This window comes from Nylanderia fulva, unplaced genomic scaffold (genome assembly GCF_048542155.1).
Source record: "Nylanderia fulva isolate GAGA-0341 unplaced genomic scaffold, ASM4854215v1 Scaffold11, whole genome shotgun sequence".
Taxonomy (NCBI): domain Eukaryota; kingdom Metazoa; phylum Arthropoda; class Insecta; order Hymenoptera; family Formicidae; genus Nylanderia; species Nylanderia fulva.
In genome coordinates, this window is record NW_028189302.1 from 4,086,591 (window position 1) to 4,111,548 (window position 24,958).

The 24,958-nt window shown below is 40.3% G+C and overlaps 1 protein-coding gene across 1 annotated transcript in view; it reads right to left on the reverse strand.

Moving 5' to 3' along the window:
* Positions 1-4,862: 4,862 nt before the first annotated feature.
* The window catches only part of LOC114936974 (uncharacterized), a 46,973-nt gene continuing 26,877 nt past the window's right edge, over positions 4,863-24,958 (reverse strand). Inside the window, exons 7-17 of the mRNA XM_085487932.1 lie at positions 12,824-12,943; positions 10,937-11,106; positions 10,514-10,710; positions 10,172-10,204; positions 9,363-9,481; positions 8,551-8,737; positions 8,270-8,467; positions 6,039-8,075; positions 5,850-5,953; positions 5,561-5,763; positions 4,863-4,880 (exon numbers count right to left, since the gene is read on the reverse strand). Of these exons, the coding sequence (XP_085344058.1) occupies positions 4,863-4,880; positions 5,561-5,763; positions 5,850-5,953; positions 6,039-8,075; positions 8,270-8,467; positions 8,551-8,737; positions 9,363-9,481; positions 10,172-10,204; positions 10,514-10,710; positions 10,937-11,106; positions 12,824-12,943 (3,386 nt within the window). The remainder of the gene's footprint in view (positions 4,881-5,560; positions 5,764-5,849; positions 5,954-6,038; positions 8,076-8,269; positions 8,468-8,550; positions 8,738-9,362; positions 9,482-10,171; positions 10,205-10,513; positions 10,711-10,936; positions 11,107-12,823; positions 12,944-24,958) is intronic.

Sequence of the window (24,958 nt, forward strand, 5' to 3'; positions counted from 1 at the left end):
TCCTGTAAACGTTTACAAAACTTCGGGGGCGATATCGCGTAGGATGCAACCGGAATTTACCGGCGCGATCTTCCGACGAAAGTAGATGAAAACATTTGCGCCGCAATATATAGGGTGCATATAGCTCGCTCCTAGTTGCTCTCTCTCGTTATCGAATCCCAAATAACAAGCGTCGAAGGCAAACAACCTGACCGTGTCGGTATAGGGACGAATACGAAGCATTCGACGATAAGTCCTGCGCAGGCGGCGAATGCATCATGAATATTTCAAGTCCCGTAAGTGTCTGCCACGCTGGGGCGGTGGTAGAAGATGTTTCGAATTCAACCGAAGTTGAAGCAACGACCAAGTGTTCCTCCTCCTCCTCCACCTCCTCCTTTTCTCTTCTCGTCCGAGATCGATGAAGCTACTTTTTCTCTTCGACCGCCGTACATCCTCCTCGCGAGCAAAGAAAAGGGAAGAACCAACTTCCCCTTCCCCATTATCGTCGATGTACGGTCTGATAAAAATCGAGAGATCATACACACCCGCCTCGTGCACGCGAAACCGCACGAAGCGTTTAAAAATACTAATTTAAAAATGATGAAGCGAACCGCATTTCTCTGGTGTCGCCAAGCGAATGACGATCCTCTCGGTTTCGCTCTCCTGTTGCTCTCGCTTGTCATCCGTCAAGGAATAACACGTGTACCTGGCGCGAGTAGCGAGTAACAAATGTGGACGCGTGACTTTTCATCATGCGGTCTCGTGTCTCCTCTACCATTGTGAACCGGTGATACATTTTGCCACGCTGCTGCTGTTGCTGCCGCGATAAAGTATAGCTCTATTATAAACGGGGATATTTTTGCCATTTCGATTGCGTTTCCGATTAACGATTACAAAAAATCTATTTGCCAAAACGACCCCGTTGATTAAAACGATACCGCAGCTTGATTAAAACTAGAAAGCAAATTAAACGGAATTTTTCGCGGCATAGATGTATCGACGTTTTTTTCAATAAAGATACACGACTGACATCATCCGACTGACGTTCGAAAGTAATATAATTTCCGTTCGAGCTGGCAATGACTCACCACGTTTCCCTGCAAAGTATCGGGATTGAGAACCATCATTCGCTTCTGCTTCTTGATGAGTCTGCTGAGTCTTTGAGTTCTTTGAGCGCAGGTCAAGGGTTTTCCGGAGATCGGAGATTCATTTTGCTGCTCGTCCTCGAGATCATCCTCGACGCTCTTTTCGACCTGGGAGTTTCGTCTAGTCGTTACTGTGCTTAAGGGCACAGCTTTCGCGATCAAAGTCTCGCTTCTTACGCTCCAATTGGACCCGCCATATTTCTTCATGTTCATTAGGTCACCTATGCTGCCTCTCACGCTACTACTGCCCAGCTGATGATGAAGATTCGTTCGGGATAGAGCGAGCGAATGCGGAAGCGATTCGGAGCATTTTTCCGTAGACTTTACGACGTCCGGAAGGATTGCCTTGCTTTGTAGTTTGTCCAGATCCGATAAGGAGGATCCTCGACGTATTTTTGCCCGCGGTTGAAAATTTTTCTTCAAGAATCTCTCCTTTTCACCGCGATTCACGCTCTTCGAAGATAACGATGACTTCATAGCGAAGAGACCCGCCTTCAGAGGGAACAATAAAGCCCATTCCGTCGACTTTTCCCGACTCTCCATTGTGTATCTTTTTTTTCGTCTCTCTTGAGAAATTGATAGACCAGACCGAGAGAGAGAGAGAGAGAGAGAGAGAGAGAGAGAGACTCAATGGAATAGCCCTTTTGTTTCAGCGGAAATCGAGAACTCAATTCGTCGGAACGTAATCATTTTTCCGGTCAACGCAAAAGTCACTTGATATATTCTCGTCGCTCGCGACGATTTATAAACACGGTATTTCGTTATACAGAAACGAATAAAAAAAATATCGAAACAAATGTTGCGATTATATCGCTATCTTCGCACGCGCGATAGTTTCATATCCGCTCCGGTGTTTAAGGATTTCCGTTTCTCTGATTATCGCGCCGTCCATAATTGTATCCTTGTACTTTGATTCGACATACAAATTTCTCGTACAGCTCGTCGTATTTATCTTCATCGCACATGTATATATAATAATTCACAGGTGTCTGATACATTTTCTTTTTCAAATCCTTTCCGCGATAAATCCCTCCGATAAGTTCTTTACATCTCGCAATATAGAATATCTCTCTCGTGTCTTCGATGCTATTTTAAAATTCGAGAAGCGCGGCGCGATTTTTTATCTCGACGCGAACTCATTAGTTCCCCACACGCGAAGAAAGATCCTCTTTCGGCCAGTTCCACGATCACACTCGCTAAAAAGATCCGAGGGCAGGGGAATCGAGCCAAAGGAGGTGGTCAGTTCTCCCTCGGTCTGATCGCTAGGTGGTATTTTCACTTAAGTTAACACGACCCCCCGTGCAGATGTACCCTTTGCGAGAGCACCCGACGACACTTCCGTCTAATAAAAGCCTAATAACGATCGATACAATCGCCCCGCCTCTTTCGTTCGCCGATTCGTTGTAATCAAGAGTGTGTGCTTGACTTCGAGCTCCCGAAGAGCGAGCTCCAACTATCCCTTCAAGGGAACTCGAAAAAAGCGGGATGAAAAGTATCTTCTCTCTCGGACATCTTTTGTACGACGCCGACACGCTCGTAGTAGCCGGGGCATTGTGACTATTACGATGCTACTGAAAGGAAAAGTCAGCTCAGCTGGCGTTGACAAGCGCCAGTCGCGATAAGCAAATGGCGGGAGTCGAGACCTTGTCGCGAAGGTGATACCGATTCCTCGTCGTCGGACGAGGCAATCATACGGGCTTCTGATTACGACGCGGGCCACCGGCTTGGCCTACATAGATTACATTTTACGAGGTCCTGTACGCGTACCTATACAAGCTCAAGAGTGTCGCCTTCAATTTGTTCCATTGTTAGCGGCTGAAATCATTTCACCGAGTGCGAGTATCGTCATTTTAATTTGCTCGCATGTACGAGAGATTGATCCTGCTAATAATATTTGTCGTCACACGTATTTATAAAATGATTGATTAAAATATATAAATTTGATGTAAATCAATTAATATTAATATTAATTATAAATATATATTATTAAAATGTAATTACATACGACTGACGGGAAATTTTAATATAAAGTGTATATATGCATATATATGTAGATGCGTTTTGTGCTTGGGTACAATTTATGTTATAGAGTTATATCGTACGACAATTATAAGACGAATCATTTTAATTATCCGTTCTGAGCGCGAGAAATTATGCGTAAGGCAATGAGATAATGACAAGATGAGAGCTTCCTTTATCAAGGCGCCTCCGACGATGGAATGCAAAATGCACGAGACGCGGTGGAATCCGAATATATAAAATGCAAAGTGAGCGCGGCCAGGGCTTAGAAACGTACATCTTTACGTAAATAATAAAAGACGCAGCAACCGGAGAAATCCGGCGGCTAGCCGACGATCACCACGATCAAGTATAAGAACGTGTCTACACGTAAAAGCCATTTTATCAGGAAGAACAAGAAGGGAGGAAAAATACCGGGGCGCAGGAAATCGACGTTCGAGCTCTTGTAAACCGCAAAAGCGGTTCCAAACAATAGAAAAATTTCTTCGTCGTCGAAATACCGTCCAAAACTCTAATGCGATCCGATCATTTTTCTTCTCGCGAGGAAAAAAGTAAGAGAGAGGATAGGAAAAAAGGAGCCACGTCGGGAATTATATCTTCGCGCAAAGTTCCCCATCGACAGGTTTTTGTCGCGAGACGATTTCTAAAAAGACGAAATGATTCGCGAATTATCTCGTGCAAATCGCACACTCGGGACAGACTCGCACTCGGTTTAGCACACTCCGGCAAATCGATCCTAATTGTTTCCCGGAGGACAATTATTCCGCCGAGGATAGTTCTTCCGGCGTGCAATCGGCAACGAGAAGAATAACGAGAGTGCGATGTGTATACGGGAACAAATGCGCGAGAACACGCAAGGGCGATAATTGATCCCCGCAAGAATAGTCCGGCGAATTCGGCTATTATTTCCTCGCGCGAGCGCGACAAAAATTCGCGAAACGAAATGCAGGTACCTCGATTCTTTTATCGCGCCTTTCTATTCTTTCCACGGAAAAGGCCGTATTTTTTTACGCGATATCGCGCAATGTAAATCTTTTTGAAAATCAACAGCCATTTGAACAGCTGTTGATTCCGAAAAATTACGGCAGAAAGCGATTTCCAAGCCGCGCGGAAGAGGAAAACAAACAATCACTTTGGCAACTGCCTGTTTCGACTCCGCGTCGGAAATTTACATTTTCCACTCCTCTTCGGGCCAAAGTTTCTCGACCATATATATCGACTGTCGTCGCAGTTCTCTCTCTCTTTCCCAGGAGTGTATCAGGTGCGTACTCCCCGGCCCTCTCCCTTTAGTTTGGACCGACAAGACTGCGTTAATGGAAGTTTCGTGTAAGCCAGACGATAATCTGGTACCGGGTCTGATACCGAGACAACGAGCGAGCCATACTTTTAAAGTGGCGATAATGAGCGCCGATAATTCGAGACACTTTATGTCGTCGAGTCTCATTCGTCTCTCACCTAAATCAATAGCGGTGTATGACGGTAATAACGTTTAACGGTCATCGATTAGCGCGATACGAAATGCCGGCGCACGCCGGAACTCAAGGAGAAAAAGTGAGAAAAATTCCATAATGCCTCGTAATACGCGTATGTCGTGACTCTTATACTTATCACCGTGTTGTTTCGAGTGGGATGAAGCGAACGTTTCGGCGAAACGATGCTATCGATATGTCACGCGAACATCCGATCATTTTACAATTTCGTTCTTCTCGGAAAGTAACGTCACGCTTCCTTATCCGCCTGCAAAATATTTGCGCAATTGTTTCCCAGGTGATATATATGCATGTGCAATATATACTGATGCATACGCAGTGTTTTATTCCTTGAATGGTCGCATTTTTCTGTCAATCGATACAAGACGAAACTCCCGCGTCTGCATTAATGATAACGTCGCCAGGGTTCTATCAATCATCATGACACATTGCCGCATCAGCGTATGCAAGATACACGAGCACAACTAATTTATGCAAATAGGATATGCCTGTACGGAGATAGAGTCGACGAGTTCGCGCTTCGCTTAATTTCAACATCGTCTCATTGAATGTATTCATCGATAGGGGATCAACGCACTGCCAGCGACCCTTCGACCTTGAACAATTAACATACAAACAAAGACCCGTAGCTCGTCTGTATGCGCATCGGTATAAATCGATACTGCGCGAAGGTAATGATTAACAAGGCCACTGTAGCTTTCGGGAAGGACTCTACCGCGGATGCGGGCCGCCGGCATTTTTTCAAAGGTCGTCGCTGCAGTCGATGACCGTCGTTCGTGATCGATTTAATCGTCATTGTTGTTTTCTTCGACATGGTAACGTTGGCAAACGCGAGAAATGAAAAGTGAATTCGTTGGTCCCATTTCTCGCTAATCGACAAAATAAATTTAAAGGAGCTCTCAATTTTAAGAAGCGCAAATTACGTACGTTTAGCTGCATGATGATCTGATTGTACGCCCAGTGCCATCGTTGTCTCGCCGTCATTTCTTTACGTTCTTTCAGCTGCGTGGGTACGGGTGCGACTCCGACCATCTCCAGAAGTTCCTCGTCTGGCGGCGGTTCCGGTGGACTTCTCGGTGGAGTGTCCATCTGAACGCTCTCGTCCAATGACGCCTGCTTAGTTATGCTCCCTGAAATTGAGTCGGCCGATTGATCGATCAGTAAATTGTCAAATAATCTGGTATTCTTTTATTTGGTTAATAATTAATGTTCTTACCACGCGGACTTTCAATATGCGACAAAGACGGGGTTCCTTTATATTGATCGACCAAAGAGCCCTCTCGAGAGTTACGAAGCAAGGCTTCCTCGCCTCGTTCGTACCTTTGGCAATAATGTAAATTAATTGCATATAATATACATAAAAATTAAAATATCAAAGATTATGAATTGTAATTTAATTTTATACCTATCAAGAGTCTCGTCCCGCATCTGATAGTCCCCGTTTATCGCGTTACTCAGAACGATATCGCTCTGATCTACCGATTCTTGATCCTTGAAGTGACCGCGTTGATAACTTTCAGCTCTGGAGATGGTTTGAAGTGGAGTAAAGTTCTGTCCGTAATTGTTTCCTCTCTGTTGATACGAATCGGTTCTGGTGAGAGGCGGCTTGAATCCTTCGGTAGTCGACGAGAAAGAATCTTTCCTGGGCAGTTGTGAATACGAGTCTCTACGACTATAATTATCCTCGGGATAATTGTCCGAAGCATAAGAGTCTCCCCTAGTGAGCTTCGGCTTCTGCGTCGCCGACTGAGAGTGTTGACTGAGCTGACTCTGATGCGACAGCTGCGAGTCTTTTCTCTGTGACTCCTTGGGAATAATTTCCGGATATTCCTCGTCCTCGATGATGTCCTCCTGATAGGAATCCGTTCTGGCCAACGGTCGTTTGCCGTTTACGAGATTCGTGGTGGTGTGGACCATCGCGGTGGTGGTTACGTGATTGGGAGTCACGTGATTCACCATCGTAGTCGCCTGGGATTGAGCGACATTCGGCGAGGAATCCACCAAAGTGACGGCTGCAGAAATTGAATCACCGGCCGTCGAGTACTCGTTGTATCCCTTCAATTGATTGCTGTTGACGGAACTCACAGCAGTTTCAAACGAATCCTTTAATTCGTCGTCCCTGGACTCGAGCGAATCCGTGTTCTGCTGAAGAAGCGGACTGGTTTCGCGCTTATTGCCGAGCTTCTTCCTCCTCGAGGCGTTCAATTCCTCATTCTCTTGATAAATGTATTCTGATTCGCTCGACGGATAACCATTTGCCCTTGTCTGACCGCGAGGCGTAGTCACGGAGAGCTCGGGTACTTCGCTCTGTCTTCTGTCCGTCGCCGTTGCCGGACTGTCTTTGTAACGCTGTTCCTCGAAGGATCCTTGATAAGAGTCCTGATACTCGTCGTAAACATCTTGATAATTTTCTTGATAAGGTTCCTGATAATTATTCTTGTACGTCGTAGGCACGTCTTCCTGTTTACTGTATGGCGTTTGATAATTTACAAAATTTTCCTGCGGCTGTTTTGTATAAGATTCTTGATAGTTCTCCTGCGATGTAACAGGCACTTGATTGTACGTCTCTTGATAAGTCTTTGGATAATCGGTCGACGTATTATTGATATTATATTGAAAATCATATTGCTGATCAGGCTGATACTGATTATATGTATTCGTGACGTTATTCTGATCGTAAACGCTCGACGGTACAGTGCTGACGCCATAGTCGTCGTATTGCTCTTGATAAACGTCCTGCTGTTTATAGTCCTCCTGATACTGAATGTTATTCTGATTAAAGCCCATCTCCTGATAATTGTCCTCGATTATCATACCGTCAGGCTTGTCGTACTGATTCTTCGTCTGATTTGTATACTGGTGATCGTTTGCCTGGCTGGCGATCGGATATGTCGTGTCTAGGTAGGATTCCTGCTGATACGTTTCGGTGTTCTGTTGCGTGTAAGGTTGCTGATACTCGTCCTTGTATGAATTCTGCTGCGGGTATGTAGTCTGCTGCCCGTAGCTGTTTTGTGTCGTTTGCTGCTCCGGATACGATTGGTCATATTGGCCGTCAACCTGCGTCGCGTAGCCGTACTGATTATCCTGATTCACCTCAGGATAGTGAGTCTTGTTAACGGCGTGCACCTGATCGACCTGGCCGGTCTGCTGCTGACTGTAAATGTTCTCCGTATACGTGTCCTGCGGTAGATTATCCTGACTACGGTAAGCGTAATTATAATCCTCGTTGTAGTCAGATTTGTAATAGCTTTCCTCGGAGGGCGTTCGGGTCTTTGGCAGTTGTCTGCTCGGCGTGGCCGGCAGAGAGGCGAGCTTACGGTTGACCACCACGTTGCTCGGCTTGGTCGGGGTCGGAGGTAGTTTCTTACCGGTGCCGCCCTCCTGCCGCGACATCGGACGCTGCTGCGGCTGCAAGACCTTCCGGCGACGAGTATTGTATCCACTTTACAAAAGAATATTCACACACATTAATATATACGTGCTGCCTGTTTAAAATCTTTCATTTTAAATTACATGTTTTCCAATATTTTATGTAATTATGACTTTAAACGCGCTTTAACACTCTAGATTTAAATAATAAGAATTATTCACAGAGAAAAAAATTAATAATTAAATATAATTTCCGGTATGACGTACTTATAGTCGAGTTCTTCCGATTCGTAGCTACGTTGTCTGGTAACAGTGGGCCTGTACTCTGGCCGATGTATACCGATGCTCGAAGCTGGCCTCTGCGGAAGCGTCTTCCTGTTTCGTTTATTTTCATAGTGCGTACTTGTTCCCGAGTACCGTTTCCCTCCGCTGTCCCATTGTCTGTCTTCGTCGTCCTGACCATATCTACGAAGAGAAATAAGTTAGTTTTCTCAACGACGATTTTAACGTTTCTGTCTACGGTATTTATTATTGTTCTGCTTACTTACCTCTCATCCTGATAGACATATTCCGTTATATTATCGTAGTACTCGTTATACCTAATATCCGTCTCGGATTCCGGATATGTAGCACTCATTTTACCCACTCTACCATCGCTGCTATATCCATCAGCGTAAAACGAGTGATCGTCATATAGAGTCATTTGTCTTTCCAGAGACGGTCTTCTATATGGAACTGTTTGGAAAATATAGATAGAAGTGTCAAACATATTGCTTTCCATCTCTAACATTATCTTATAGCGAATATTCGATAAAAGCGAATAAACTTCATAAGTAAATATGTAGATTTATTTAAAACATAAAATATTATTACACATAGCAATTGAATATAGTGAGGATTTATAAACGCATAAGGATAAGAGAGGGAAAAAATTAAATATAGAATTTTTTATTTCCATTTTATAACAAATATTTGCGATAAAACTAAGCGCATATTGAATAAAAATTTATAGATTTATTTAATACAATATTTTTTCATTAATAACACATACAGCAAAAAAATAACATGTGGAATTTGTAAACGTATAAGGATAAAAAAAGAGGAAAGATTAAATAAAGAAATTTTTATTTCTGATACTTTATAGCATATATACGATCAAACTAAACGCTTAATAATCAAATATGTGGATTTATTATATATAATATTTTTTTTATTATTACACATATAACGAAAGAAATTTTATAAACGCATAAGGATAAGAAGAAAGAGGAAAGAAAATAAAATAATTAAATAAAAGACAAGAAAAACACGAGAATTTTATTTGATAATCTGCAATGCGTTAATAATTAGAATTTAGTACCTTTTCCTCGTCTTTTTGTGGCAAATGTGTTGTTTGAGTAGTATTCAGTATCGCTATAAATTCTGTCGTCGACCCTCGTTCCGTGATAATCATAACCCTCGCTGTACCAGCCGTCTTGGCTGAAAGTAGAGATAACGATCAAAAAACGCTGATTACATCAAGAATGAGGGATTGAACTATGGATGAGATGATAAGGGACTTTAATCAATCTTCTTGAATGATCAGCTGTGACTATTAATTGTATCATGCAAATGCCTGTGAATTGATTAATGAATCATTTGAGCTTGCTAATTAATGTCTTCAATATAATTAAATTTTACTAATATTTACACACAATCTTCTCTTGGAAATTCACCAACATATTCGCGTTTTAAAATTTTATACTTTTAAATAAAAAATAAAGTCACGTGTAACTAAATTAAAGCCGTGTACAACTATTAATTAATTATAAAGGTGATTTTTATTTTTTGTAACATTTTATATTATATTTTTTAAAATGCATTATATAAATGCTTGAAAATAAGTACATGGTAATAGTAACCTACATTATAACGAGCGGTTCGCTGTAATCACTTTAGCGATCGATGTGTTTGCAATTGCATATGGTTAATTAAGCGCAATGCAATCGCATAAGCTAACCCAGCGTTACGATAATGCGCGAGATGGTGCTATGCGAGATCGTGATATGCTTAATAAGAACGAAACGTGATGAATGAAGTTGATAATCACGTATGCGTGAGCGTGTGCTATAAAAATAGTGTAGTCACTAAAATTCTCACGAAACCTCGCGGTCGCGCTCGCATTCGTACCTGTCATCGTAATCCCAAGTGTGCTTCCGTCGTCTGAATCAGGCAAGAAAATAATAAACGGTTTTCTTCCGTCATATTAATCTCTATAAACTTGTAAAAACTACTATGCGCAATTGTCACATAGACAACAAACTATATATATATATATATATTTTTTTATTTTATAAAATAGCGTCGCGTCGTGAATTAACGCATATACAAGAATCGCCAATGTGTGTTTAGCGTTATTGATTGATTACCTCGTTATTTGAATAGATGGTATAAATAAATCTATTAAATTGATTATAATTGAGTTATAAGAGTTGTGTGAAATTCCGCGATAATTCGACTTGTCGGTAATACCTGTATTCCTTGTAGTGCTTCGGTCTACTGTTGTAAAAGAGTGGCTCGGAAGACTCTGAAGGGTGCTGCTGGGACTGCAAGTACCTCTGCGGTAGACCATCCTCTGGATACGGCTCATCGTATCTCGGACTGTGGCCTGAACCTCCGTAACTTCCGTAATTGCTTGGCGCCAGTCTTCCTCCGACGGTGACTGGAACCTGGCGACGTTAGACTCTTAATTTATTCGTCCCGTAATTAGCGATAAGAGATTATAAGTGGATAGGAACAATTGATTATTCAAACGACAGATGGTCCAATCGTTTCGGACCTCTACCGTTCCGACGAAATAATAATCAAATGAATAAAATAGGTAATAATGTCAATTAATAGTATATTGTTTTTCCACGTATTAAGCTTTTCTGCGATTCCATCGTCGATCAATACCTGATGATCGTCTCTCTCGTAACTATTTTCTCTCGACGTCTCGAGGGACCTTTGAGGTGTAGCCAATTGGTTAGCCGCTGTACGAAATTGCGAGGCCGAGCTGTTCGCGCCCTGTCCACCTACTGGATAATTCAAGTCCGACGTGTAGTCGGAGTCCTCCGAGTATCCCGCTGAAAGATGGATTACAACGTATAGTCTGTATACTGTGGAAAATATTATCCAATATTATCCAGAAAAATTTAGGTAAGATTAGCAACGCTTAATAGTGCCCTGATAACTTCGCATTGAGGTACCGAAATGTCGCCTCGCTTCTGCAACATTGTACCGAAAATTATTAATTTTCCTACAGCTACATGATTAGGAAACAAAACGCATATAGGATAAATAAAAGAAGAAAATCATATTTTAAATAGAGAAAAAAGCAAATTATTTTACATATAATAATTCCCATAGCCTCATATAATTATATATATGTATATATCGAAATGCGAATCGACAATACACTTCGCAAAATTCAAGTTTACGTCGGTATCGTAACTTGACAGTCTCTTCTCTGAATAAAACGTGAAGCCAATTCCAACTTCGTCGTGATAGTTTCGCAACTTCCCGCAGACAGAATTGGTCGATATTGGTAGAATCCGGGAACTGAAGTGGTGCAATAGCAGGAAGCAAGATGAGTATAGTTAACAGCCATGCGACAAATTGATCTTTACGTAGGCATCGTCACGATTTCCTTCTAGGAGACTCGTGTGCGTTTTTTTTATTTTTTTTTTTTCAGAAAATTGGGACCGATAGGAATGCACATTACCGTACAAAAGGTATTGTGGAAACGTTTGCAAAAACATAGAACAAAAAAAATCGGCCAGACATCAACGAGCTACCGAGTACAGAGAAAGAGAGAGAAAGAAAGAGAAACAGAGAAAGAGATAAAGAAAAAGGAAGAGAGCTAATCTGTTTACATGCCTTCTCATAGCTGTTACTTGGGCTTGCTAGAAAGGGGTTGCTAGAGAGGGTGTAACAAGGGTGGTAAGTTACCGACGATATAACGTCGATGGCCGATAACACGTGTATGAAATGGCGTCCCTTATGCCTGTTTCTCTCCAGAGTACATCTCTCGCTACATATTCTCCGTGGATAAGAATGGCGTGTAGTCGCCGATCGTAGATAGGGACTAGCACGAAACCAAATTGATTTCTCGCATGAAAAAACAGGGGCGTAAAAGTTTTATGACTTACTCGGAAGTAGCGTTCGAGCGAACGACCTAGAAAGCCACGGTTTCTAAAAATACTGCAAGTATGTCAGACGTGTAGATGAAAGCGTTGTGTGACGTAGGCTGCAGTAAATTAACGCTCGCGATATAAATTTTACAGCGGTATCCGAGCACGACAATTCAATCTCTCTTCGCGAATACATCGCGTCTTCCCGGAGTTGAAATGAAATGCAAGTAGTAACGATCCGCGAACGGTTCGAATAAGTAGTAAGAGCGCATGATAGATCAGCCGCGGCGAGCCGGTATAAGAAGCGAAGAGAGATACGAGCTCGTGCGCGGATCTCCTTTTGAATAAAACTGAAATTGAAATAATCCAATATATATGCGCTTTTATTTTATAAAACTGAACTCTTGCGAAAGAGCGGGTCGATAAAATATCAAGATTTCTTCTGACTTTCTCGGGAGGGACGCGTACGTTCCATTTATTCGGACTCGTCGCGAACGAAATTTTCCCTCGGAGAGAAGAAAGACCAGATTCTCCGATATATCGCGAGCGAATGTGCCGGATAAGAGATGAAATCGATCGGGGGAGAGGAGGACGCGCGTTTCTCTCTCGCCGCAAAGAGCATTCGAATGAAATATCAGCCATCTAAACTGTAACTTGTGACGGTACTTACAGTGGCCTATATTGTACAATATCTGCCTTCGTGCCTGTTCGGCCCGCGCCTCCTGGTCCATCATGTTGTTCAGCATTTCCAGCTTCCTCTGCAGATCGGCCGCCTCCGTGTTCTCGGGGTCTTTCGAAAAGATAGATATCGATGGGGAAACAGTTAATCGCGAGTCTCGATAATCTGACGTCATTTTCAGTCGATCTGTCATCCTAAGTTTACTTAAATACGTACGTATTGTATTTTCTCGTGAAAAGAAAGATAAGTCAATTATTGAAAAAAAAAAATATATATAGATATATATATACACACACTGTCTACGATAATATCGTATCTACAATAATGTTCCACTAGTATATCTAACGAGCTCGCGACAAAGAGCATTTTAAGGATTTTACGTTACTTGGATGAAATATTGTTTAATCCTAATGTATAATATTGTACATTTCTCATCAACTGATGGAAGACAAAATATGTAAAACGCGTCTGTTTACCGTATACACGAATGTATATACATTGCTCGAAAATTACGCAAATCTCGATAAGTGGTCCAGAAAGGGCAACTACGCTAGATTACTCTGTCTAAATAATACAACTCTCAGTATTATTCCGTCTCTCTTTCTCTCTCTCTCTCTCTCTCTCTCTCTCTCTCCCCATCATAATTATATATTGAACTAATAAACTCCAAGGAGAGTTTGTAAACTTTATCAACCTACGACAACGCGACTCGCCGCTTCCAGAGAGTTTCAGGCCGATTTATTACGGGACTACCTATCTCATCCCAGTCAACAATTCTACTACTCTGACAATATTAGAAGATATTTCCCAGTGCAAGAGAAAGAGAAAGATAGAGATAGAGAGAGAGAGAGAAAAAGACGACCGTCTCGGCGTTTACTCCACGCGCAAAGTGGTGTGCATTAATTTCCCGTCATCCTCGCGCTTCTCATTCCGTCCTCAAGGAGAATCTGCCATTTAATTAACACTTTGATCGGCTACTTAGAAATGTGATATATACGTACGCAACGTCATCGGGAAAGTAACGTTATTATTCCACCCAGTTGGCGTCATTCCAAAATAGATCGCACTTATTATTTCATCCTCGTCTCCTATGCTTTTCTTTGTAATATTTAATTCTTGCAATTTCACTTGCAAATGTATATCTCTTAATTAGTACGGACAATTGTTTCGGGATTGCGAAATAATCGGTCGTCGCAAAATATACGCGACCTTGGCACGCGTATTTTGCATTTCGTTTCCGCGGTTATCACGAGACGTATATTGCATGTGTTTCGTGATGCATCTTCCGTGTCGTGCAATTTCCGTGGAATCTTGGGTAATTGTCAGCGAAACTTGTGGATCGTAAAGAACGTGTTCTCTCCGGTACCGGTTTCTCGTCGGTTACCTTTCCGGATGCAATTAAAAAAAGGGTCAAGCCCTGGAGGAGAGAGAGAGAGAGAGAGTCGTCTCGGGAGAGTACTACTTTTCTTTGAAAGCCGCTGCCGCGTTTCGGTCCTATCTCAATCTCGGCGGCGTATCTCTCCACTTTTCCTCCTCTCTGGTGACCCTCGTTACTCGTCCTCTGCGGTTCTTTCGTCCGTTCTGCCGCGCCGACTCTCTGTCGTCTCTCTTCGGTGAATACAACGAAAAAAAATGTGCGCATCCAGCTGTATGCGGAGTACCATAACGTGGCGAAAAAAAGCGCTCCCGCACTTTCGACTCGCCTTCCCGTTGTTGTTTCGTATTCCCGGCTGGACCGGACTGAAATAATAATGCAGTGTTGCAACTGCAGGCGCCGGTAATGGCGCGATAGTAACAGCTGGTCGTCCACATATTAACAAACTTTGACAACGCGCGGTGAAAACCAGAGAAAGTCTCATCTTCTCTATCTCTCGTATCTATCTTCTTTTTCTACTTCTGCTTCGATACTTTATCGGACATCGCTCACCTTCGATCGGCTAAATTAGGGATATTGACGTCGATACGATATCGCGATCGAGAATATAATTGGCGGGCAGTTTACGTCTCGATATAGTTCGACAATAACAGGAAGTTTCTATCTCTCCTACGTTTCCTTTTATTTCTGCACATTTTTCAACAATGCTATTTACGTTATCTGTAAAATATTCAATGTATGTACGTTATTATTTCGTTCATTTCAATTGCAAGAAATTTTGTCGAATTTCCTCAGGCGTTCTTAAGACTCTGTGTGGCACAATTATGGTAGGGCGACCTTCCAGAATCGAAGAGGAGACCGTATTTCTCGCGAGATTCTCAAAGAAACGAAATAAATTTCACACAATAGAGCGCCGAAACCGTAGTTCCCACCCTCTTCATGTACCTTCGCTGCTTGAAGAAATTATACCACGTTACCGCTGCTTCTCAAGCAGACTCTATTGATTCTTCCACGACTTAAGAGAATCGCTTCAGCTGACTTTAAATGGGCATCCGACGTCTCTCCTCGATGTAAACGATTGACAAGATTTTCTGCGTTTTGAGAAACACTCGAAATCTTTTTCTTTCACATTTTCATTATCATTTTGTCAAGACAAAATTTGCGTAATAGTACAGCGAATTTAATTTTAAACTTCAAAACAATTCGAAACAATTTTGGTAATTTTTTTCTTAGATATTATCACGCGTTAAACAATTAATAATTAATAGCTATCATTATATTATTTGCATTTTAATCCGTTTAATTGCATCGCGATCAATTAATTATCTTTATAAAAATGATCTATACAAATAAAAAAAAATGTAATATTATTTTTAGATTATTTTTATAAAAGCTGCAAATCGCTTAAAGCAGCACTAAAAGTGAATTTAAGTTTCAAACGGGTCACCTTATATACCGGCAAGCAATACAGGTAAAGATTTATTGGCAAGTTAAATCCCCGGAAGGTCGTCTCAGTTCTATTCATCACTCCTCGACGCTCTTATCTTTAACTCCGTATATCCGGTTTGCCTCTTCGTGCTCGGCCGCACACGTGGCTGAGCAAAAGCGTGCAATTAGTCCATTTTAAATAACAGGAGGCATATAAATAGAACATTTGTCGCGATTATTAGACAGATCGTCGACGTAACTATTAATGAACTAAAGTCGGAAAAGCATCAACGATATATATTGAATCGCATCGATCGTTACTCGGTTTTACACCGACAGTTCTGATCTTGAAACTTTAAGACGATATTTTTCAATAGTAAAAACTATTCGAGATACATAATTGTAGACAATAATGAAATTAATTGTTAATATCAATTTCAATGCATGAGAAAATATTTTGATGATATGTATATATAATAGGGGAAAGCCGAGTTTCGAATTCACGTATCAATATCAAGTCAATGATTCTCCATTTGACTGAGAAATGACCTATTTAATTACTCCCTTGCGCACACATACATATATAGAGTTGTATCCATTTCTCTCGTACATGTCGATCTTTATTTGCTTCCATTTCCCGAACGCGTAAACTTTTTCATAGGCAAGAAAGTCGAATATATATCGCGAACGAGATACGTGTTCCGCACATCGAACGTTAACAAGTGTTTTATGCCGTGTTATGCGCATCTCGAGCGATAAAAAAGATCCTTCTTCTCCCTGCAATACGTAATACTTTCGAGCAATGCATACACATCTCTTGTTTTATTTTTTCTTCAAAAATTAACGAGTATTTTAAAATTAAATTATTTCTAGTCATAGTAATTCCGCCGTAATTTAAATTGAAAACAAAATTGCAATAGCAATCTCGAGGAATCTATAAATTATTATCTTAGCACGTACACAATGAAAAAAAATTGAAAGAAAAATTGAACGATTCATCTCGACGCTCTATCGAGGTGTCGCTTTCGAAAAATACCGTCTTGATTGTGTGCGAGAGAATGATCGCGGAGGAAAAGAATAGGTACATACTTCACAATGCTTGCTCATGCTCGAGTAAGATTAAACTATAAGGGTTCTCTCCCGTCATCGTATTCGAATGAATTCGTACTTAACGATGGACAGTGTACTAACCACTAATATTGATATTGCTCCCCCATCGTGGTTTGTTTGTGATTCTGACGTTAACTTTGCTAATAATGCGACAGCACAATTCTCGTGTAACTAATTACAAAATACAGATATATATATATATATATATATATAGTTGTACGTAAAACAGAGATATAGGTAGAGAGACGGAAATAGCGGAAAAAGGGGAACAAGTGTCTACGGACAGTCGTTAATTACAGTGTCGCAGCCATAGCTTAATGTATCTGCAGGTACCCTCTCTTTCATGTATCGTTACTTGAAAGAACAACACACCGAACACAATAGAATATCTCTGCTCTCTTTTTCTTCATTTTTTCTTGATTTTTCATATCGAAATCCGCCCCCCAATTGTGCTATCGCCGCGCCACTGCGTGCACGTGCGATGGTGCTCCGGGGAGTAAATGTGTGCGCTCACAAAATAAAAGATGTACCTGAAGAGAGAAAGTCTCCTTTGTCTTCAGTCGATTCAAGTTAATATCGACCAATTGAACGAGTGCAATGCGCAAAAATGCAGCGCCCGTGAGAGTACAAGGCGCTCGAGTGCTTTTGAGGAATCGCTATATTATTTCATCGCGACGCAAAGCTTACTTTTCTCCGACAAGAATTGTTCAAAAAAAAAAAAATTAAGATACATAAACTAAATAATATAATTTGCATTTTATAGAATGGCCACCGATCTGTGTGTATGTAAAATTTTGTCTGGGGTGCAATAAATATCTCAAGTTCATGCCCTTTCCAATGAAATAATTACACAATTACGTAACTTTCTTCAGGTTCTCCACATTATAAACGAGTTACGTACTCGTATGCTGGAATAATATAGTTGGCCGTCATAATATTCATCAGTGCATATAATAAAGCTAATTAAAATGATATTAAACTGACGCAAAACAAGGAAACAGAAACCGGCAAATAACTGATTATATAATAAAAAGGGAATGACATTTCAATGAGCAAATATTTGAGGACATAATAATTCGTACAAATCGTTTTTCGAATTAAAACAGATATGAATGTTTATCAAATAAACGATAGCGATTAAAATGGTGAATAAAAATTCGTTATTGTTTGTGCGTGCGTACATACTCTGCGCGAGGGATTGCTTTCCGTATTTTTTACTCGTTCCTCTTTGTTAATGCTAGTAATTTTTTTCACTACGTGCGTCACTCAAAAAAAAAAAAAAAGAAACATGGTGCTCGTTTCAAAGGCACGCAATGTTCGGCGAACTGCTTCACCAACATCGGTCCAGATAATAATAACAACTCATTGGAAACTATGAAGCATATTTCGCATGGGAAATATTTTATTATCTCTCATTTGCAACAATATTGCTGCATCTAGTGCCGTGTACTTTTGTTCTCCGATAAAATAGAATAACAATAGCGCGCCGGACGAGGGCAATCAAAGAGAATACGTGAAAGCAGAAACATCGAACATCCTATCTCTTTTCGCTAAAATCACACATGACAGAATCACACGCAGTGATCTGGTGGTGAAGGTGGCAAAGGAGAGAGGGAGATCACATTCGGGGCGGTGATGCTGTGCTTGTTTTACGGTGTCGCGTTTGCGAGACGACGACGTTCGAGACGAGTGATATATATCGAGCGATAAACCCACGTATTCGCGCGACGCGAAAAAGTAGTAATCGACGTACGGCCAAAAAAAAAAAAAGGAAAAAGAATATAACGAAATTACACGTCGCATTGACCGATGAAAAGCTCCACGTCATCGGCGACTTTCGCGAATGAAAAGTTTCAATAGGTTCCCCGTAATACGGCCGCGATGTCGTAATTACAGTCAGCTAATCGGGTATGAAATCGTATCAAAGTCCACCGTTAACGACTGGAACAACTTCTCTGTGGTCGCGTGACTACCATCCACTCTCTCACGCACGTAGTAACATACATAAAGCTCAAAAGCAATTGCGCACACTTAAGTTAATGAAACGAGATGAGGGGGAGCGTTTGTTGGCTGCGATGGGAGACAAAAGATATCCGGCGACGATGTACACGGATAAAACTGAATGGCCCTCGTAAAGTCATCTTTCGGCGCGCGACGACAAAGTTCTATTTCCCGAGCTTCCGTAATTATTACAAACGCACCTCGTTATCCGGCGAGAACGGTCAATTGGCGCGCGTTAAAAGCGACGCGTGAAGAGAGATAAGCCGAGAGACTCGAGGGATGAGAAGGGAGCTTTCTGGTGCAGTGACTGACGAGCAACAAGGAGTTTGTTAACGCTAATTGCGTACAGATAAAGTAGATATTCTCTGTCGCGGATCGTGGACGCGCGTATTGACACTTCGAGGTTCAAAATAATTATTCAATTAATCTCGGAAAATAACGAATAAAAAGCACGGTCGATAGTGATATATGACAATTCGGATCTTTATATTCTCGTGATTTTAAAAAAGATTATCTTTAGAAAGGCATAATAAATCTCGATTATGGAAAATCCTTTGAGATAGTACAGATATTAATCATGACTTTAATAAAGAGTAAAATTTGATAGCGCGAAAAAAATGTACAAGACGCACATGCACGATCGGCGAGAATATCACACAAAAATTCACATGGCACTCGGATGCAGATCGGTCGGTGGAGTCGAGACGATAAAGCGAAAATAGAGATCTCGCGATCAACGACGATCCCATGATCAGGATCTCTTAACGAGGGTACCTGAGCCACACATGGGCCGGGCTGCTCGCAACTGCATTGCTGTTTTGCTCGTTAGCAGGGCTTTCCATCCAGTTCGTTGTACGCGCTTTCCTGATTGGTTAGACACTGATCAGATGGAAGGTTGTGGATGTGCATGATACGAGTGGCGATCATGTCCATCGTTTTGCGCTCTTCAGCACGTGTCATCTCGCGCGATTGCGATTTCCAAAAGTGATACACAAACCTCTTCACTATGCAATTATAATCTTTGCCATTTGAAGAGCAAAATAACACGGTATATAATTGTGTGTGAAATGTCTTTCCTCTCGTTTTAAAAGCTAAAATGTTTGACCTTTGTTATATAAAATAACCTGTTAAATAATCTTGTTAATGTGTAATTATTATAAAAAGATATCTTTTTTAAGCTTTCTTTTATCTGTAGCTTCTTCATTAATCTAGTCTTTTTTTAGTGAAAATTTAATCGAGCACGTTTTTCATATTTAAACAAGATAATAAATTATATATTTTTAAAATCCATTTAAAATTAAGAAGGAAATGAATATAATCTTTCTCTGTTTTTTTAATGAAATATCAGAAGCTGATCAAAGAATCCGTATAGATGAAAGAAAGTGCAGAAATCTTAGAACATCGTATGTATTCGAAAGAAATGTTATAAAGTAATCAGAGAGGAGGAAAAGTCACATCACAAAAAGATACAAAAGATTTCGATAGCGCGCAAGACTAATATTTTCCTTTCGTACCTTTTTCTTCTAGAAAATTATAGCAATAGATATGACAATTTTCTTCCAGTCGGCGAAAGCTCGTAAATAAGTATGTTCGAAAATTAGGAGAATTTATCTAACGGCACTACTTGCTACTTTTTCGCCAATTTTTCATAAGACGAAGTAGAGGAAGGTTGAGAGAAATTATACTGCGAAAAAGTCGCACACGCGCCATTACGTAAGTACGACACATTAATTTCGCGCGGACGTCGTTAGCAACTATCTGCAAATTTCCAAGAAATCATATTATCAACTTTCGACATTTTAAGTTCCTCGGAATTGTAGTTTACAAGAAAGTTCGCGGGAATTATATTATCGGCTAATATAAACACTTGGACACTTGAAACAGCAGCCTATTTCTCGAATAAACTTTAATTATCCTCTTCCGTTTCGCGTCTCTTTACGAGAGTCTTCTCGATTCTTTCTTAAACGCAGCCTCTCTTCCTTCACGTCGCATTCTTCCGTTTTACATAAGGTAGAAGCACGTCTCTTTCTCTCTTTCTCTCGGAGAAAAAGTCAATAACAAAAGGTATTACCTGGCGGGCGGGAAATGTACATTGTGCGAGGCAAAAATCCATTAAACGGTGCGGAGAGGGTGAATCGAAAAACCGGAAGCAGCGGCGGCGGGAAAACGCGGACGGGAAAGGAAATAGCGTGAGAGAAAGAAAGAAAAGGAGCTAGAGAAAGAGAGAGAGCTTAGCGGATCCACACGATGTTAGCCGCACGTATACATATACTACAATAAGGGTTTATTAAAAGCGGCCTCGTTTTTCCTCATTTCGCAACACGGTCAAGCATCGCGTGGTGAAAAATAATTTGCACCTTTAGTGGAACGCAGAATATTCGTATGTCGTCGGTCGGTATTAAAAAAAAAAAAAAGAAAAAATATTCGCGCACCCTCGATCTCTGCTCGCGATAATATTACGCGACGCAATAATCTTTCAAGCGCTCGAAATAAATTACTGAAAATTTGCATACGAATTAAGACGCGCGCGATCTTATATACCTTTGTTCACGGAATTTATTCGCGGACCGTACAAGAACGTCGAGTGCTTTCGTGTGTTCGTAAATCCATTTGCGGATTCGGGAAGGCAATCGAGGGGAATTGCACCGTACGATTAGCCCCTTTTCGAAGTCCTTCTCGTTGCGAAAGGTCGATAGCGTATCGATCCCACGAGCGTGTCGACGACCGGGCACTAGGTGAAAGCACGTCAATCCTGGTTAAAGGGCCGGATTACATGGACCCTCGCGGTCCCTCGTAAACAGCGCGGAAAATGGAATGTTCCACGTGTATTCCATATGTATGAATGCGGATAAAGTTGTATTTGTTGTCGTTTACGTATTTATCAAAAACTCCATCAATTGCGCGTCGATATATCCGGCGATTGTCAAGGGACCTCGGCCTAAGCTCGAAACGAGCAACGAATCGTCCACGAGATCGCGAGAAATCAACAAGCGCGAATGTAAACAACTCGACACGTGTACTTATATGTGATATTAAAATTTTAGCTACTCGTTCCCCTGTTTTCCTCTCGCGTGCGTCCCCCGAGAGATCTTAAGGGAATATCATATTGAGAAATACGATCGCGATGGTTTTAAATTCAGCTGGCTGGGAAAACGGCGGAGAAAAGCACTCGTAACTTTGCAAGAGACTTCGTAGTTCCTTTCATTTGTTCGAAAATCCCTCGGTATCTTCTCAAGAGTGCCATATGCCGCGTTTCCTCGTTACCTTTTATTGCGCAAAATTTCAGACATCGAAATAATTCGAGAGGGCACGTGGCTGCGTAAAGAAACATGACGAAGTCGAAAATGTACGGGCGCCGAGCCAGCAACCGGTATTCGACAAATTCACAGACGTATTCAATTAAAAGTTCTTCCCTCTCGTCGCTCTCGCTCAAACGAGGCAAAGCCGTGAACAGCTCTGGCCGATGATAACTTCGCGCCATTCTTTTTCTCGTTTCTACTCATTGCGATCTCTTCGAACGATATGAAGAAAATCACCTGGCAATTTTCACTATTTTATTATCGTCCTCTTATTAACCTGGCACTCTCATTATCTATATACGAGAAATCAAATTGAATGTATTATGTGAAATAAATTATATTACCGCGAGGAAGACAAGCGAGAAATTAATTTAGCAATAATAAAAAAAAATTAATAAAATTGCCTCATGGGCTTACTTTGACGTTGCCTCCTTCTTCTCTCTTGTGGATCGTTTTGTTACACCTTTATAGCACTCGCGTAATTCACGCACTCGTAAAAATACAATTTTAATCGCGATTGCGCGCAGTAATCAGCAAAGTACGACCACGACATTGTGCGACATTTTGCGCATCATTTTGGACTTTCGACGTTAATCGCGTGCTTTATTATATCGCGACAGGATATTACGCTATTACGGATATTAAGGATTAGTTACGACGCGATGGACCATCCGTGTGATACATTTCGAGTCATATATCTTTCAAATAACTTTCGCAAAATCAATGTATTATTCTTACTTTAAATGAGTATATAAATCACGCGAAATTAATGTCTGCTTTTCAATAAATAGCAATAGCTTATACGAATTACATTAAGTGTCAATTGTAAGAGAGAATAATCGCGTTGGATACCTTTTAATACCTTTCGCAATCTCCTCTAGAGAACATAGAGACGAATGCTTTGTGTAAATTATATAATAGTAGTTTTAGAAGGATATAGAAATTCATTACTCATTCGGCGATTAATGTAGCTATAATTCTGGCCATGTGCTTCAACAAATATCATTTCGACAAATAGTAATTGCTACATCATTATTCGCTAATTGCAGGGAATTTTAAGATAATAAATATCTTCCTTAACGCTTATTGAATTCCAATGTATCACACATTACACTTCACATTTTATGTCCATTTATTAATGTAAATTGCCCATTATTTATCATGGCATGCGATTAACGTTGATAATATGGTGCTTAAAATATCGCGCAATTGTCATATTTTATTGCTGATTAATGATATCCGCGTGATCATAATTAATTGTATTTTCACAAGTGAGTGCATGAATTATGTAAATGTCATAGAGCAGTGAAAAAATAAACGAGAAAGGAGATCCGGAAATATCTAACAACGACGGAGCACCTGTGTGATAAGCAATTTCTAAATTGTTTAATTTCTTGTTTTATTATTTATAAAAGATTACCGTTTTCTTTTTTCATATCCGCAATAAAAAAATCTATATTACATACATAATATTTACACACCATATATTCCAGATTTTATTTTAAAATACAATACAATAAAGTTTGATTTAACACGATCTTTTTTAAAGAGGATTTTTTTATATTTTTAAACACATTTTTTCATTTTTTAAAGGAATTTTAATTATTAGCGGCGATAATTAATTTTTTTTCATAATTTTGTGGTCGCCGTTTAAGGAGTATAATACGTTTTTTCCAATTATATTTTTTATTATACATATAGGGGACATACAGGGGACGATTATTATTATTTGCTTACATTTCTAAGTATAGTCTTTCAATAAAATGTATGCGTAATGTGATACTTTAAACTTTAAAGTATTAATGTAACATTTAAACAACTGAAAGTGATGAAAAAAGTGTCGGCAGGAGTCGACTTGTCTATAAGATCTAATAGTCTATTAGATTTAATCGTTCGATGATTCCGCGTGAACTCCACGTGGTCTCCACGTGATTTTTAAATCAGAAAAGTCAATATGCCATACGGATCACAATACATGACTTTTATTGAACTATGAGAATAAAACAATTATAATTATTTGCGAGCGATAACTTCACGCGGATTAATTAATATGTTAAGAAATCTCCTGCCTACTCCTTGTCATCTCTATTTTTTTTCTTAAAAAATAGCAATATATATATATCAATAAATCTTAAACGCAAAGTTGAATTATTTTATCCTTTCCAAAAGAGGCTATGTCAAATCGAATTTATTGTGCTGCTGCCTTTTTTATAAAAAAATATTAATAAAATAGTCCTCCGTTCAATAATATATGTATATTATGTGTATGTATTTTATGTTTTATATTATATTATATATGTAATATATAATGTGAAATATGTATTACAAAATAAAATAGTTTATATTTTTCTCGCAAATTATGTGACATTTTATTTGCAATTTGACAACAAATTAGCAATAAATTAAAAACTTGGATATACATTAAATTTGATTTCTCGTAATAAATATGCTAGATTAACTGAGATTTCATTTATTGATTACAAGTGAATCAATCGGGCAATTTCGCGCACAATACTCCAAGTTTCGTTTCACGCATTCAATTTCTTTGGTAACGTTACTTATCTCTTAGCGTTGGCCCACATTCTTTTCGAATCAACCTCCGTCTACTTCTTTCGCGAAACGCTCACGTCCATTTTCGATTACGTCGTTCGGAATTCGTCGATCTCGCAATTGGAAGATCTAAAAGCGAGTCGAGCTTTCCTGCTTTTGTTCTCCGCAAGTATATACTTTTGGCAAATCGCATCGCGTTTAATGAATATCACGCGGTAAAGAGCGAACCGCCGCTATTTGCGACAGTATTTCACTTAATCATGGCGCAATCAGAACGCAGTCATGCTGGCGTTCGAGGGACGATTAGGAGCGAATGAGCGAATAACAGATCAGAGATGCGATCGCGCGAATCGATGTCAAAAT